Raw genomic sequence first — 14,295 nt, forward strand, 5'->3', positions numbered from 1 at the left:
CCTGGAGGTTAGAGTCAGAGGCAAGCCCCCTTCATCCAGTTCCTTTATTGGGGGGAAGGGACCCAGAGTGGGCCATCCACTCCTCAAACCCAGAGCCAAAAGCGGATGGCACAGTCTCTCCAGCCTAGCGCTTGCACCACTGTCCATGGGCAGCTCCTCTGCTTTGCATCCTCAGGCCATGTCAGGTAGATGTGTCCATCTCAGGCACCTCTGTGGACACTTCTGTGGGCACTGCCAGCCGCTGGGGGGGCACATAGGAGCCCATACCCGCTGCCCTCTCGGCCTCTTCCTGACTGTAAGGCTCCACGCTCAGCTGCTTTAGCCTGGGAGAAAGAAAAGTAGGAGTTGGGAGCCGACCAGATGCGAGCCCTGTCTGCCTGACACCCATCCCTCAATCCTCTCCTTACTCCTTCATACCTTTTCTTGTGGTCTTTGGATCGGAAGTGGGTCTTCAAGGTGGCGGAATCGATGAAGTACCTCCTGTAGGGATGGGGGTAAGAGGAGAGTGAGGAGGTGATGCCTCTCAGGTACGCCTATCTCCTGACCCTAGCTCGTTCCCTGACACCAGGCTCCGGGTCTGAAGGGATGGGAGGCCAGCAGACCCACGGGTCCCAAGAGAGGAGACCCTTCGCGCCCCGGGGCCCGAACTCACACCCTCCGCCCATACCGCGGACCCTTTTCCTCCTCAGGCCGGGTCCGGCCAGGACTCACGCGCAGGCCAGACAGCGATGTAGGCCGCCCCCTGGCAGGTCGGGGTCAGGCTCGGCGCCGGGGTCTGGCCGGGGCCGTGCGGAAACCTGGGGCCGCAGCTCGCGGTGAATCTCATCCAGGTCCGGCCGCCGCCGCTTCGCCTTCATCTGGCGGGCCAGGGAGTGCGTTCGGTGCGCGCCCGTCCGGCGGGAGCGACCCATGGCCGGTGACAGCGGGGCCAGGACCCAGAGCCGAGCTGCGAGCACACGTGCGGGTGCTTCCGGACTGCTCAGTGACGTCATGCGACACCCGGGAGCACAGCAGGCTCCGCAGACCGCCTCTGATGACGTCACTCGCACGGGCCGCGCCTTGAGCGCCCCCAGGCGGCCGCTGACGTCAGTGACGGGGTTTCGGGCGGGGTCTGTCGAGGCGTCCTCACCCTTCTCCGTGAGGCCGCCTCTGAGGAGCGGCCGGGTGGTGGCTGCTCTGGGGGTATTCCGGCTAGTTCCGTGGCCCTGCCCCCTCTGCCTGGCCCAGCCTATCTCAGCGCCATCCTCTGACCCTGTCACCCCTTCCTCGTTCCCAGACCTCACACTCCACGGCGGAGGGGGAATGCTTTAAGCATCTCTGGGAGGCACTGAAAAATGCCTGTGATGTGAATCAATTAATAAATGAATGAGAGTGAATCAGCTTGGGATCCTGGTCCCGGAGAGGGCTTCCCAAGATACCTCCAAATCCCTAACAAAGCCCTCACCACTTCTCCCAGCTCCCCAGTTATTCCCTCGGGTCTCCATCGTCTATCCGAGCCCGGCCAAATCTGTGAGGAACGGTGTTCCTCCCAAAGATGACAGTGCTCAGGCGTTCTGCCAGACAGAAGAGGGGTCAGCTCCTCTCACAAGAAGAGGAAGTGCTCATCGAAGGACCTCCCATCTTTGTCCCCTTTCTCTGAGTTCTGGACTCTCAGGCATGGGCTGGCAACAAAGGCAGAGATACAGCCTGGGTGTTGTGTGCTCAGAGTAGGGAGAGGACCAGCGAGCCATTCCCCATTTACCAGAGCCTCGAGCCTTCCGGAGGAGCTCAGCAATAATTCAGGGGCTCCAGCTCTTTGGGATCTATTGCCAGGAAAGAAGGAGGCAGGCACGTGCGTCCCTGGGGAGAGGAATCAGTTTCCAGCCCCGACAAAGCAGTGAAATGCAAGCCGGGGGCACCGACTGGAGTCCTTGGGAACTTCCTGTTCCAGTTCGTAGAGGCTGAGTGGGGACACAGGATGGGGCCCTGCTGAGGGCACAGCTGCTATTGGCTACAGTCACAAGGACTTTGTAAATAGACTTTGCGAATGGAAGAGAATTTTTCTGAAGCCATTCCAAGAGATTAAATTCAAGTACTCCTAGGCCCAGGAAGGAGGCCTCTGTGGAGAGAGATGTCTTCGTTATTCTTGGCCAATATGACAAGGGGCTGAGGCAGCAGAAGCCTACTCTGTCCCACCCCCACCCCAGACCCCTTTGGATCAGGTTCACTTGCTGGGCACCCTGCCAGCTAGGGATGCTGGTGCATCTTTAATGAAGTCACCCGATCCTGGGACAAGTTCTTGGCCTCACCAAGTTCCTGGAGCCAGACCACTGGGTGCCCACTGAGCCACAGCCTTCACATGCCTGTATGCCAGGCCTGTTTCCCCTACAGCCATGAACCAGGCCTTCTGGAAAGCTTACAAGTCCAAAGTGCTACAGACCCTGAGTGGGGAATCTGAGGAGGACCTGGCAGAGGAGGTGGGTACCAACCATGCTTGCTGAGTGGGGCCTGGGCAGAGGGGCAGCATGAGTGTAAGGTACAAAGAAGGGCAAGGGACAGGCTCAGAGAGAGAGAGGGCACATTTGTGCAGAAGCAATTGGCACATTGAGGGATGACAAATGGCATGGTGCAGTGTCAGAAAGCCAGGACATTCAAGAACACTGAGGAAGAAAAGAAGACCTGAGGGCACCAGAGGAGTGGTTGCTGTCTCCAGAGATCTCAAGGGCTGCCACATGGAAGAGATCCTTCTAGGACCAGTGTGCAGTAGCCACACGTGGTACACTTAGCTCAACACAACTTTTTAATGGGCAGAGCTGAGCAGAAGCAGGATGGCTTGCCTTGAGAGGAAGTGAGCTCCCTAGTATTCAAAGTAGAGGACGTGGCCCTTGTACTCTGAGGGTCACTGTAGCACCATCAGATCAGAGCCATCCTTGGACCGTGTTTGTCCTGACATCAAAAGGATTGAAAAGGCTCTGAAACAGCCTTAGGTCTGGAGGCCGTGATAAGTGGCAGTTGTGCAAATAGATGCGGCAGGGGCAGGAAGTCCTTCTGTGGCGTGTGTGTGAATAAGTGTATGTCTAGACAGGTGGGTGTCCAGGGCCGGGCTTGTGTAGAAGTACTTGTGGGTCAGTATTAGGACTGTGGAATCTCAGTGAAGGTGTATGTGCAGCTATGAACTGGGTATAGGTATTTTCAGGTGTGTACATTTTGGGCAGAAGTCTATGCCAGCATACCTCTGTGCAGGCATTTGCAGGTGTTATGTTTGTATGGTGCATGTGTTTGGGTGTGTACACATCTGTCTCTTGGTGTCTGTGGATGTGTCAAGAGGTTTTGTGTGCCATGGGTGGGCCTCTGTGCATCTGTCTGCAGTTGTGTAAGTGCACAGGTGTGAATGGTATGTGTCTGTGTCCTTGTGTAGTTTCCTCATAGTATGAACCTCGATGTACAGGTGAAGAGCAGTAGCCATGGGGAGGCATGGTCATGTACAGGTGTGTGCCTACATCAGCGTGCATGCCCTGGTCCACATGTTATTGGGTATATCTGGAGGTGTCTGTGGGTGGGCAGGTATGTGTGCTTAAGGCCATCTGCAGGGATTTACTATGTGGGTGATGGATGTGGCTAGTAGCTTTGTGTAGAGGAATACCTGTATGCGTTTGTGGAGAGTGCAAGGGGACTAGATATGTGCTTAGTTCTGTGGGGTTTGGGGTGCCTGGTCTGTATGTACCAGGCTAGCAGTAGGAGAGGGAGGTCCCATTCCTCTGGGGTCTCTCTCATGCTGGGTGGGGGTCTTGTGTCCCAGAGGGAGAACCCAGCCTTAGTGGAGTCTGAGACAGCGGAACCCACTGAAGAGGCCTTCAGTCCCATGTCACAGCTGGCCCGCCGGGTAAGTTCTCCCTTCTTCCACCCCAGCCCTGGGAAGCGTGGCAGAGGCAGCTGGGGGTGCTGGGGCCCCTCTCTCACTCCAAGCCCCTCCCTCACAGGTTCAGGGGGTCGGGGTAAAAGGTTGGCTGACAATGTCATCTCTGTTTAACAAAGAAGATGAGAACAAACTGCTACCACCGGAGCCCTGTGCTGACCAGTATGTATGTGTGTGTGTGGAGGGTTCTGGGATGGGCCTGGGGTCCCCCTTCTCCCATGTCCTTTCCATCTGGTCTATTTGTCTGTCTTTCTGACCACAGAGAGTTAGGGAGGGCCAGCCCCCGGGCTGTTTCTGTTTCTCTCAGCAGGAAAGAGGCCAAATCAGCATATCTGGGAGATTATGTTAGATCTCAGGAGGAATTTACCAGCTGTTGGGATTGAGGTGCTAGAAGGTATTATGGGCTCTCTCTCCCCATCCATGAGGGAGGGGTCATCTCCCTAGAATCAGGGAACCAGGGAGCCCAGGAGAGAACCCTTAGGTGTCTGGAACAGAGGGTGGTCCAGATCAGTGGCTCCCAAATATTGGTCTAAATCCTCACCCTCCCAGGGAGCTTGTGACAAACACACATTTCCAGACTCTCCTTCAAAGACTCTAATTCAGCAGGTGTGGGCTGAGACGTGGGCTCGATATTTTCAGCAAGCACCCTCCAGACCCAAGGCACAGTAGTTTAGGACACTGTCTTAGAAGGTCTTTGATGCTGGGGGATTGGCGGGTGGGACCCAGGACCTCAGTTTTCCTCCTAGCTCTATCTCTGGCACACATTCCATCTCTGCCCTTTCCTCCAGCCTAGTCACATCCCCTTTTTGACACTCCCCTGTTTCCTTCTCCCCAAGGGCCCCCCTGATCCATCCAGATCCTGCCCCAGGGTTTCCTTTCTCTCTCCCGGCGTCCATTCCCCGCTCCCTCCCAGCTCTCCAAGGACTCTCCCTCAGCCCTAAGGCTCCCACCTCAAACCTCCTACCTCAAGCCTCCTCACCGCTCCTTGATTGCCGTTCTCCCCACATCTTCCTGCTTCCTCCCCAGTGCCCCCCTCCCCTAAGCCTCTGATCCAGGCCCTCCTTCTTCCCTCGGGGTCACTCCACCGTTCTTCCGAGTGTTCCCCCATTTTTCTGGTCCCCCTAGTCCTCCATCCCAGAACCTGATACCCGTCCGTGCTCCGCCTCTTTCCCCAGGGCTCCACGCTTGCCTTCTCTTCCGGGCCCCCGCCTCCAGAGCCTGACCCCGCCCCCTCCGCGGGTCTATCCCCCCCACCCTCGGTGTCCTACTCCTCCCACGCATCCTTGGGCCCCGCCCCTTTCAGGGCTTCTCCCCCAGATTCCCGACCTGGCGTCTCAGGCTTCCCTCCTCTGGCCTCATCCTTCTCTCCGAGTCCCTTCCCTGACCCCAGCTCTCTCCCCAGGGATCCTGATCCCGGCCCCCTCTTCCCAGATCCCTCACCTAATCCCCTGCCCCACCCCAGCCCCTTTTCCCAGTGCCTCAGAGCCCTCACGTTGCCTCCAGGCCCCGCCCTGCCCCCTCTTTCCCGGGCCCCTCTGGTCACCTGACCTCGCCTTGACTCCCCTGGCCCTACTACTGGTCCCTTGGCCCCGCCTCCTCTCCTTCGTCCTCTCTGGGGCCTCTCGGCCGGCCCTTGACCTCGCCACTCTCCCGCAGCCCGCTGGCTGCGCGGCCCTCCTCGCAGGCTGCGGCGGCGGCGGAGGCGGAGCCGCGCGGGCCCGGCTTTTGGGACGCGTTCGCCAGCAGGTGGCAGCAGCAGCAGGCCGCGGCGGCGTCCATGCTGCGCGGCGCCGAACCCACCCCGGAGCCGGACCCCGAAGCTGCGAACGAGGCCGCGGAGGAGGCCACCGAACGCCCCGAGTCGCCGGAGGCCGACGCTGCGACCGGCTTCAAGTGGGGCTTCCTCACCCACAAACTGGCCGAGATGAGGGTGAAGGCTGCGCCCAAGGGCGACTAGCAGGCCGGCTGAACTGCGTGCCCGCTCCTCCCCTCCGCTCATAAAAACCCTGGCCCGACACCCCGTGTGACCGCGTGCTTTTGTGTGGACAGCGGGGAAGACTGCTTTTGGGTGGGCATACTCAGGGCGGGGCCCATCTGGAGGGGTCCTCCCTCCCTTCCCCCACAAACGTACAGGGAGAAAGTGACCAGAGACAGCCCGGGTGTCAGGATAGACTGTTAGATGTAAGGTGCAACTTTCCACACACCTGGGGAACCCCAGAGGACTGGCCCCGTCGTCCTGTCCAGCCTCTTTTAATTCGACAGACGTTGCCTGGGGTCCTGCCGCTTGCGCCGTCGGTGTACTAGGGGAAGGGCAGAGACTAACGAGAGAACTCAGACTACCAGCAGGTCCCACACAAGGCGACAAGCTGAGGCACAAAAATAGGGCTGTATTTGGGGGCTCAGAGGAGGTGAGCCCGACTGGGGAATTCGGGAATTCCTGAGGGAGAATGAATGTGCATAATCTTAGAAAGATGAGTGGAGAGAAAAGGGAAGGTAACCCAGGCTAGGGAGGAGGACCGTGAACAGACTTAAAGGTGCGATGATGTGAGGACGACAGGTGGCTTTGTGTGTCTTTGAGGGAAAGGAAGAGAGTGGCAGGATGTGAGGGTGTGGGTTGGTATATGTGCTGCCGAAGCGAGCACTGAGGGTACGGATGGGCAAAATCCTGGTTTGAAGGGTCCCTTCTTTTACTGTCCTCAATTCTGGGTCCTCCATGTCTCAGGCCCTTCATACCTAGTAACCAAAAGGGGGCAGCAAATCTCCAGGAATGGGGGCCTTTTAGGGACCAGTGGACCCTAATTTCTGGAGCAGATCTCTACCCGAACTCCCCAAACGCGCTATTCCGGGCCGCCAGCTCTGGTTTGGACCGACCTGGGGGTCGATGGAGGAGATGATCATAATAATGAGAGTACTAATTTGATAGTGGTCCTAGCAGCTATTGGTTATTGAGCACTCGTTATATGCTGGACACTTTTGCCATGCGCTTTACGACCATTTCAAAAATACTTTGATCGCCGAGAGGTGCAGCTGCGGTCCCGAGAGGTTGAGTGCTTGCCCAGGGTCACAGCCTGAAACCACACTCCAAAACCCTCGCGTGTAACCACGCAAACCCGCCCCGCCCCCTTCCTCAACTTCTCTCTAATCCAACCTCACGACTCCTTTAAATAAAGTTTTGGCTTTATTCAGCAGATTCTTTGATCTCCCACCCCAGTCTTCGATCCCCAGACCCGGCCTCCACAGGGGCCACGAGGCGGCCACCTCCCCTTCCGCGTTCTGCGGTGAGAAGGGCCTCCGAGATTTTGTCCCATACCCCCACGGTTCACTTCGGGAAGCCGCGATCCAGAGTGAAGGGCTTGCCCAAAGGCACCTTGCGCTTCAAAGGCGGGGTATCCCTGCGTGTGCCCAGGTCCAGTCCCGCGCTCACCCCTTGCCCCTCCCCGGACCCCGGACTCCCCGGGACCCCGCTCCGGAGCGGCCGATGTCACACTTCGGACTCGCGGGGCGGGCCGCGGGCGCGCTGGCAGCCATACAACCACTGGATGACGCGCGCGTTGCGCTCCACCACCGACACAGGCGGGCGCCCATCCCGCGCCGAGCCCGCCGCTTCCGAGCCCCCGCCGCCGCCGTCCGCACCGTTCGGGCGATCCGTGCCGCCGTCGCTGGACGTCCAGTCGCTGGTGTCCCCGGATCCGGGCGGCAGCGACGATCCAGGCTGGGGGCTGGCGTCGGCCCCCCAACTCTGCGGAGAGAAGCGCTCGGCGCCCAGCACCTCCACCAGCGCGCGCTCCAGGCCGCAGTAGTTGAAGAAACGCTCCTTCTCCGATAGGGGCAGCGAGCACGTGGGGCACAGCGCCCTCTTTCCCGCCGCTTCCGGGGCATCTTGGGGCGCAGACCAACCCCCAGGAGCCGCAGGTCTTTCCAGTGGGGCCGGGCTGCTCGAGGCGGCGTCTCGGGGGGCTCCTAGGAAGAGGCGCCGCACCAGCCCCTGGCCCTTGGCGTTCTCTTTGTTCACAGAAGCCTTGCAGTCCCGCTTCTGGCGATAGAAGATGAGAGAGTCAGGCCTTGGCAGTCGCCTGCCGCTGCCTCGGCGGGCGGGTCTGGGCGTCCGGGGCGATTCAGAGGGCCCCAGCTCATTGCAGGGGTGCGGCGTAAGCGGCCCGGGACCCCCGCGCAGAGCTGGCTCCTGGCGTCGCGCTATCACCTGATGCGTCTTGACATACTTGGCTTTGTCGGCCTCTAGCCTCTCCACTGCGCTGGGGGTCCGTCCCCTGGACGGGGTGGAGGGAGAGGCCTGGAGCATCTTAGCAGAGTTGGTCAGGACAGTGCCCCATAAGCCACTGGAGGTAGGCAGCTAGTTGAGGAGTGGAGAGCAATTGGCTGGAGCTCCCTGGGGCCTGCAGGGAAAGAGGAATGGTCAGGGGGAGAGTAGGAGATGTCCCTGCCCCTCTCATGCAGGCATTCCTGGGAATAGGATCAGCCAGCCACCCCTCCCCCATCCAAGTCAGCCGGTACCATGCCCTTCCCCTCATCCCTCAAAGACATTCAACAGGGGCTCCCTGGCCACCCAGAAACGTATGCTCCTTTGAGGGTGCCACAATCTGGCCAAAGGGCCATGCCAAGTAGGCATCAGAGAGCAGGGGACTTGGAAAAGGAAATGGGGCTGGTCCCGGCCCGATTCCCGACAGTGGCCTCAACCGGAAAAAATACCTCTTCCCAACCCAGCAACTTTGAGTCCAAGACAAGGAGGCTTCCCAGCCACAGGCTGGCTCCAGCAGGGCCCACCCTTCCCGCCCCCAAGCACAGAGGTCAGGGATATAACCACAGGGTAGGAGCCTCCAGTAATTGCAGCCAACTGCCCTGCCCATGCCCAGCAGGGCCATCAGGGAAGGAGAGGGAGGTGGTCACCAGGTCACGTCAGCCAGCTGCCCGCCACCCCCCTCTGTGCCCCTGCCAAGGGAATTCCAGATTGCCCACTGTCAACATCACCTTGTCTGCTTCTGCTTTTCCATTTCATAGAAGAGAAAACTGGCCCGGAGAGGAGGGGGCCTGCCCAGGGCTTACTGAGAGTTAGGGGCCTGGACTGGAACCCGGGTTTCTTGCCTTGCAGGCCAGAACTAGTTCAGATTGGATCTCTTGCTTGCCTATCAGAACTTTCTCTGGTGTTTTGCCTCTATTCCTGCTGCTATAAAACCAAGCAATTTCCATTAGAGATGGGCCCCTTGCCTCACTAAAAAGTTCCTTCCACTAATTCTTCCTGGTAACCTACACTCCTAGAAATCTGCCCTCAGGGTCCCTGCCCCCTTCTCATCCTAAGACCCTGTGACCCTTCTCCTCCACCTCCCTTCTGCTGGGGAAGGGGGCCAGGAGGGGTTGTAAATCAAGAGCTGACAGTTCCCTTGGCAGTAACAGAATGGGCCACCCACATGGCTCAGCATGCCCCACCCACCCCTTTCCCCTTCTCCCCCCATCCTCTATTCAGCTGAGAGTGACACATCAGTTCTGGGGGCTGCAGGAACCTCGGAGACTTCGGATCTGGAGGCAACAAAGGAACAGAATTTTCTAGGAATGGGGTCAGGGGAGCCCCGATGATGAGGGCTTGGGGCAGAGACCTTGCCAACTTACCTACCCCAGTGCAACCAGTTCAGCTTTACACACACACACACACACACACACACACACACACGCATACCCCTCCATCTAGTGTCTAGTAAGTCAGCCTGGAGGTAGTTGGTCACTGGGAGCCCAGGCATTACGGAGAGCCTGGCAGTGCCCTCCTTCCTGGCTCCCAATGACTAGACCAGGTGATGGGTCAGATTCCAAGGTCCCAGGAGGGCACTGTGCTTGTCTGGCCTCATGAGTACCCTCCCGTCCCCTCCTCCTCTTCTCAGTCATGAGCAGTGAGACTATAAAAAGTCCCTAAACACAGGGACCAAAATAGTCTGCCATCCACTGCCTCTTCCTTGCCTTCTCGGCTGGCCTTGATGCCTAACCACAGACGTTGCACCCTAGAAGCCTGGCAGACATCCTTGTACCCTCCATCCTCCCCTTGCCACCCCTTCTCCCAGTCCTGGGGTCAGTGGTCCAAACTGTGGCTAAGGCTTTGGCTCTGGACTGGGCTGGGGGACTGTGCTTACTGGCTTGGTGTCAGCTCCCTGCCCTTTTGTCCCTGGGTGCCCTCCCACCCCAGCCCTGGGCTCAGGATGTACTCACCTCTGTGTGGAGAGGCTGAATGCAGGGGTCCCGGGGCAGGGCCAGACTAAGGGCAGGAGGGACAGCAGGGACTGGAAGTAACTTTGGTGGCAGCCAAACCTCACTCTCCACAGGAAAAGCTGTGAGAGCCTCCACCCCCCAGATTAACCCTCACCTTCCTGACCCGGAGCCCGGCCTCCCTTAACTCCTTCCTGGTCAGTCTCAGCGCTGGCGAGGACCTACGCACCAGGTCCAGCTCCTCTACCTTACAGATGGTCACACAGGCCCTGACAGGCTAAGTGATTTGCATGGAGGCACAGTGAGCTTGGGGCACAGCCAGGACCCCAAACGAGGTCTCCTGTTTCCCAGGTTTCCTCCAGAGGCTTGGGGTGAGGATGTGCTCTTCCCCGGGGTCAGCCCCCTCTGCTGGGCCTGGGCGACTCCTCTTGGTTCCAATGGGAGGGCAGAGCAGAGTCTTGGCTGCGGTGCTTTTTTTCCCTCTAGGGCAGGTTTAGACCTGTCGTGGTCTGGGTGTGTGGATGGTGTCAAGCCTCTTCTCCCTAGGGGTGAGGCCAGGAATCTGCAGCCTAAGGGTGGGTGGGGGCAGTGGTGCTGCAGATGTGCAGGGTGAGCCTGCCCCAGCACGTCTCGGCACGAGGGTCACCCGGGAGCCCACTGGAGGTGCCTTTGCCCGACGTCCTCTGACGGCAAATGGGATTGGCTGCGAAGAGGATGATGAAGGAACGATTCTGGGACCCAGCCTGGGTCCTCTGGCCTCCTTCCTCGTCTGCTCCAACTTGGGGGCTTCTAGAGCTGGCACAGCATTTTTTGGATACCTCATGTCTCATGGGGGAGCCCTGGCCCCACAGGGCTGGCATTGGGAGCACTCCTCCCCGCTGCTCAGCAGGTAAACTCTGCAGCATCCAGAGCTCAAAGGCCAATGCCCCTGCCAAGGGGTCCCTGCCCCCGACTAGCTGGCCACTTCCACAAATCCCTTCCCCTCCCTTCTAGCAGTTTTTAACGTTTGCAAAGCACATTCACATCTGTGCTTTCAGATCTCCTTTGTCCCTCCCAAGGACCCTGGACAGGGGGCCCAGCAGGGGTGACCCTCCCCCTCGATGGGTAAGGAAACAGAATCAGACAGGGGAAGACTTGCCACAGTCCGACTCCAAATCCGCTCTTTCCCCTGCACCGTTTGCCTGTCGAGTAAGATAACGAGTTTGAAAATCAGAAGGCCTGTCTCCTGGTAAGAGATTTTTATTACCTAGTTAAACGGAACATTTTTTTTTCCCATGATAGTTCCCTCTTGTGTTGTTACAGCACTTTACAAAACGCTTTCATGTATATTATCACAATTCGTCCCCAGGATGACCTTTGGGGACTAGGTTTTATTATTTTCCCCATTTGACAGCTGAAGAGACTGAGGCTCAGAGAGGTGAAATGACTGATCCAAGCTCACACAATTAGGAGCAAGAGCTAACTTTTATTGAGAGACTGATAGATGCAAAGTGCTGTTCTGAGTACTTTACACAATGAGTAGTACTTTTAATCCTCAAAACAATGCAATGAAATAGGTACTTTCATTCTCCTAATTTTTTAGATGAAGATTGGGGGTGCAGGCCGGTAGGCCTGAGATCTGGTCACGAAGGGGTTAAGCACAGAGGCTGGGCAGGGCCCAGCTGGGATGCTGTCAATGGCAGGAAACCTGGCCTGTGAAGGAGGGGGAGGATGGGGCTGTTGTGTCTGACTCTTCATACAACCCCCATCCCTTTGGTCTTAAAGGAGCATCCAGGTTGAGTGGAAGGACAGGCAGGGGCCCCCTTCTCGGCTCTTTTCTAGGGACCAAGGACAGATGCTGGGCCACAGAAAAAGTGGATTCAGAGTGGAACGCAGGTGCTGGCCTGCGGCACCCCTGCTCTGATGAGAGTGACTAGAAGTGACCCCACCTCCCCGAAGGAGCAGCGCTGGGTCAGAGAGGGGAGACACAGCCCCAGCCTCCAGCCCTGGGAGCCCCCAAGTCAGAGGGGAGAGACACAGCTCTGCCCTTAGGAGTCTGAAGTGGGGGGTGGCCAAGAGCCTTCCTCTCAGGAGCTCCCAGTCTGAAGGGTGACAGTACCCTGTCCCGCGATGCCAATGGACACAGACCCCTACCATACCGGCAGAGAAGGTCAGGGAGGAGAGGTCAAATGGGATTGGCTTTCTGGGTGAGAGCGCCCTGAAAGAGCCAGCAGGAGCTGGGGGAGGTAATGAAGTGGGGCTACAGGGGCCTGCCCCGCCTGTCTCTCGGCCACACTTGCTGTGAACCGGATCATCTGTCTTTCTGGTCATGTCCCCCGGGAGATCTTTAAAGTGGTTCTTTCCGGCCTCAGAACCAGGACCTCAGGCAGGGGGGAGGCTAAATCTGAGAGACGTTTCCTTCCTATTTCTGAGCTCATTCCCGGATCACCTTGAGGATCGATCGGAATGGGCCTGAGTCAGAACCAGCTCCTTCCAGGAGACAGTGGTGGGAGGATGGGGGAACAGCTCTGGTCAGTGTCCGGAATAATGAGACGGGTCAAGGAGGCCCTTCACATCCAGACTCAGACTGCAGACCATGTTGTCACAGAGGAAAAATGTGTCACCCCCCCTTACCAGTCAGCTACAACCCCACCACCACAGCCAGCCACACCTTGCCCCACCTTTGATTCTAGTCCTGGTCTACCACTCGCTGGCTGTGTGGCCTCGAGCAAGAACATAACCTCTCTGAGGTTCCTTCTGTATAAAATGGGAATGATATGACCCAGCTCTTGTGTGGCAGAAAGATGTGCTGGCTGAGAAAGCGCTGGTCCCCCAAGGTGCTCATACATGCTAGATGAATCTGCCTCTTGGCTCTCACCCTCCACCAACACCTTCCTGACACCTCTGCCCGAAATCTTTTTTCTTTCTAATCCCACAGTTTTACTCTCAGCTGCCGTCAACAAGTCATTTTGAACTCTGCTCTGTGCCATGGGGTCAGCAGATGGTCAGACTTGGTTTTTGGTCTCAGGGAGCTCAGCCTGCTGGGGGCGGGGAGGGCAGTGCAGCGAGGCATGAAGCACTGGTCCCAACTCACACAAGAGCAGTGCTGCTGCGACAGCCAGGACAGAGCAGGGGACGTGGAGGCATCTGTCCTGCCTGGGGTTGGGTGGGAAGCTTTCAAAGAGGACGGGGTACCTGAGCCTGGAAGGGATTTCTGATGGGGGTGGGATGGGAGGTGGCGGGTGGGAGGTTGGAGGGGATAAGGTGGGGGTGTTGGGGGAGGGATGGTGAGCACAATAGGCCAAGAGGACAGCAGGAGCCAGGGTCTCAGTGAGGGCAAGAGGCTAGGGCAAGGGCTGCTGAGTGGAGGGGGAGCGGGAGAGAGAGAGAGGGAGAGAAAGGGAGAGAGAGGGAGAGGGAGAGAGGGAGAGAAAGGGAGAGAGAGGGAGAGGGAGGGAGAGGGAAAGAAGGAGAGGGAGAGAGAGAGGGAGAGAGAGGCTCGGGAGCCATGAGAGAGAAGATGGGGTGCAGAGAAGGGAGGGGTGCTGTGAGGAGACGAGTTCAGTGAGGTGATGGGGACCCTGAGAAAAGGCAGGCTCAGATGAGAGAATGGGGCTCAAGGAGGCTCAGAGAAGAGACAGGGGCTCAGTGAGGGGTCTGGGATTCAGCTAGAGGAGGAGAGGAGGAGAGAGGGAGGGAGCTCAGCGCTGGCGTCAGGGGGAGGGCCCGCTCCGAGGCCTGTGAGCCCCCACAGAGATTAGAGCAGCAGTCCTCTAATTCAGGGCTTCCCATTTCGGAAAGAGTCTCAGCCGCAACAATAGCCTGGCTCCCGCTCACCCTCTGAGGGGCGTGGCCTCCGGGCGGAACCAGGCGCCCAGCACCCACTACCCAGGACTCACTGCGGGGAGGGGCGGGGGTGGCCAGAGTGAGGAGCAGGCGGTGGGGTCGTGGAGAGAAAGGTATCATGAAACTTTTTTCCTGAGCACCTCCATGTTGCTAATGAACAATGAGGATAAGAGAAAGGATTTCTGCTCTCACAGAGTTTAAAGCCTAGTGTTAGAATAACAAAACCGACTACATTTACTGAGTGTTACCAAGTGCTAGGCACTATGCTAAGTGCTTTATGCTCGGTACCCCACTTACTTCGTACAAAACCCTTTGTGAAGTGGGTGAAGAAACAGGCAGAGAGAGGCAAAGTAACTCAGCCCCCGGCA

At 58.2% G+C, this 14,295-nt stretch overlaps 3 protein-coding genes across 4 annotated transcripts; 1 reads left to right on the forward strand and 2 right to left on the reverse strand.

Moving 5' to 3' along the window:
- Nucleotides 1–26: 26 nt before the first annotated feature.
- ZNF593 (zinc finger protein 593) lies at nt 27–992 on the reverse strand. The gene is made up of 3 exons (XM_008529044.2): nt 712–992; nt 418–480; nt 27–323 (listed from the first exon to the last, which is right to left on the reverse strand). The coding sequence occupies exons 1-3, from the start codon at nt 990–992 to the stop codon at nt 182–184; spliced, it is 486 nt and encodes a 161-aa protein (XP_008527266.2). The 3' UTR covers nt 27–181.
- A 1,101-nt stretch (nt 993–2,093) lies between these two features.
- C2H1orf232 (chromosome 2 C1orf232 homolog) lies at nt 2,094–5,912 on the forward strand. Its single transcript, XM_008529043.2, has 4 exons — nt 2,094–2,456; nt 3,779–3,862; nt 3,960–4,057; nt 5,552–5,912. The coding sequence occupies exons 1-4, from the start codon at nt 2,373–2,375 to the stop codon at nt 5,850–5,852; spliced, it is 567 nt and encodes a 188-aa protein (XP_008527265.2). The 5' UTR covers nt 2,094–2,372; the 3' UTR covers nt 5,853–5,912.
- A 1,142-nt stretch (nt 5,913–7,054) lies between these two features.
- Nucleotides 7,055–10,226, reverse strand: FAM110D (family with sequence similarity 110 member D). 2 transcript variants are annotated; one of them, XM_070610626.1, is made up of 2 exons: nt 10,106–10,226; nt 7,055–8,289 (listed from the first exon to the last, which is right to left on the reverse strand). In XM_070610626.1, the coding sequence occupies exon 2, from the start codon at nt 8,193–8,195 to the stop codon at nt 7,377–7,379; it is 819 nt and encodes a 272-aa protein (XP_070466727.1). In that variant the 5' UTR covers nt 8,196–8,289; nt 10,106–10,226; the 3' UTR covers nt 7,055–7,376. The 2 variants fall into 2 exon arrangements, with proteins under 2 accessions (XP_070466727.1, XP_070466728.1); XM_070610627.1 differs by lacking the exon at nt 10,106–10,226 and adding an exon at nt 8,408–8,518.
- Nucleotides 10,227–14,295: the final 4,069 nt, after the last annotated feature.

The sequence above is a fragment of the Equus przewalskii genome, chromosome 2 (genome assembly GCF_037783145.1).
Source record: "Equus przewalskii isolate Varuska chromosome 2, EquPr2, whole genome shotgun sequence".
Taxonomy (NCBI): Eukaryota; Metazoa; Chordata; class Mammalia; order Perissodactyla; family Equidae; genus Equus; species Equus przewalskii.

Bases quoted from the DNA above. Each gene is read 5' to 3' on its own strand.
- C2H1orf232 (XM_008529043.2), top strand. From the start codon at position 2,373: ATGAACCAGGCCTTCTGGAAAGCTTACAAGTCCAAAGTGCTACAGACC. The intron at 2,457-3,778 runs GTGGGTACCAAC...CTTGTGTCCCAG, and splicing joins AGGAGGACCTGGCAGAGGAG to AGGGAGAACCCAGCCTTAGT. The intron at 4,058-5,551 runs GTATGTATGTGT...ACTCTCCCGCAG, and splicing joins CCGGAGCCCTGTGCTGACCA to CCCGCTGGCTGCGCGGCCCT.
- FAM110D (XM_070610626.1), bottom strand. From the start codon at position 8,195: ATGCTCCAGGCCTCTCCCTCCACCCCGTCCAGGGGACGGACCCCCAGC.
- ZNF593 (XM_008529044.2), bottom strand. From the start codon at position 992: ATGACGTCACTGAGCAGTCCGGAAGCACCCGCACGTGTGCTCGCAGCT. The intron at 481-711 runs GTGAGTCCTGGC...CCATCCCTACAG, and splicing joins CATCGCTGTCTGGCCTGCGC to GAGGTACTTCATCGATTCCG. The intron at 324-417 runs GTATGAAGGAGT...TCTTTCTCCCAG, and splicing joins TCCAAAGACCACAAGAAAAG to GCTAAAGCAGCTGAGCGTGG.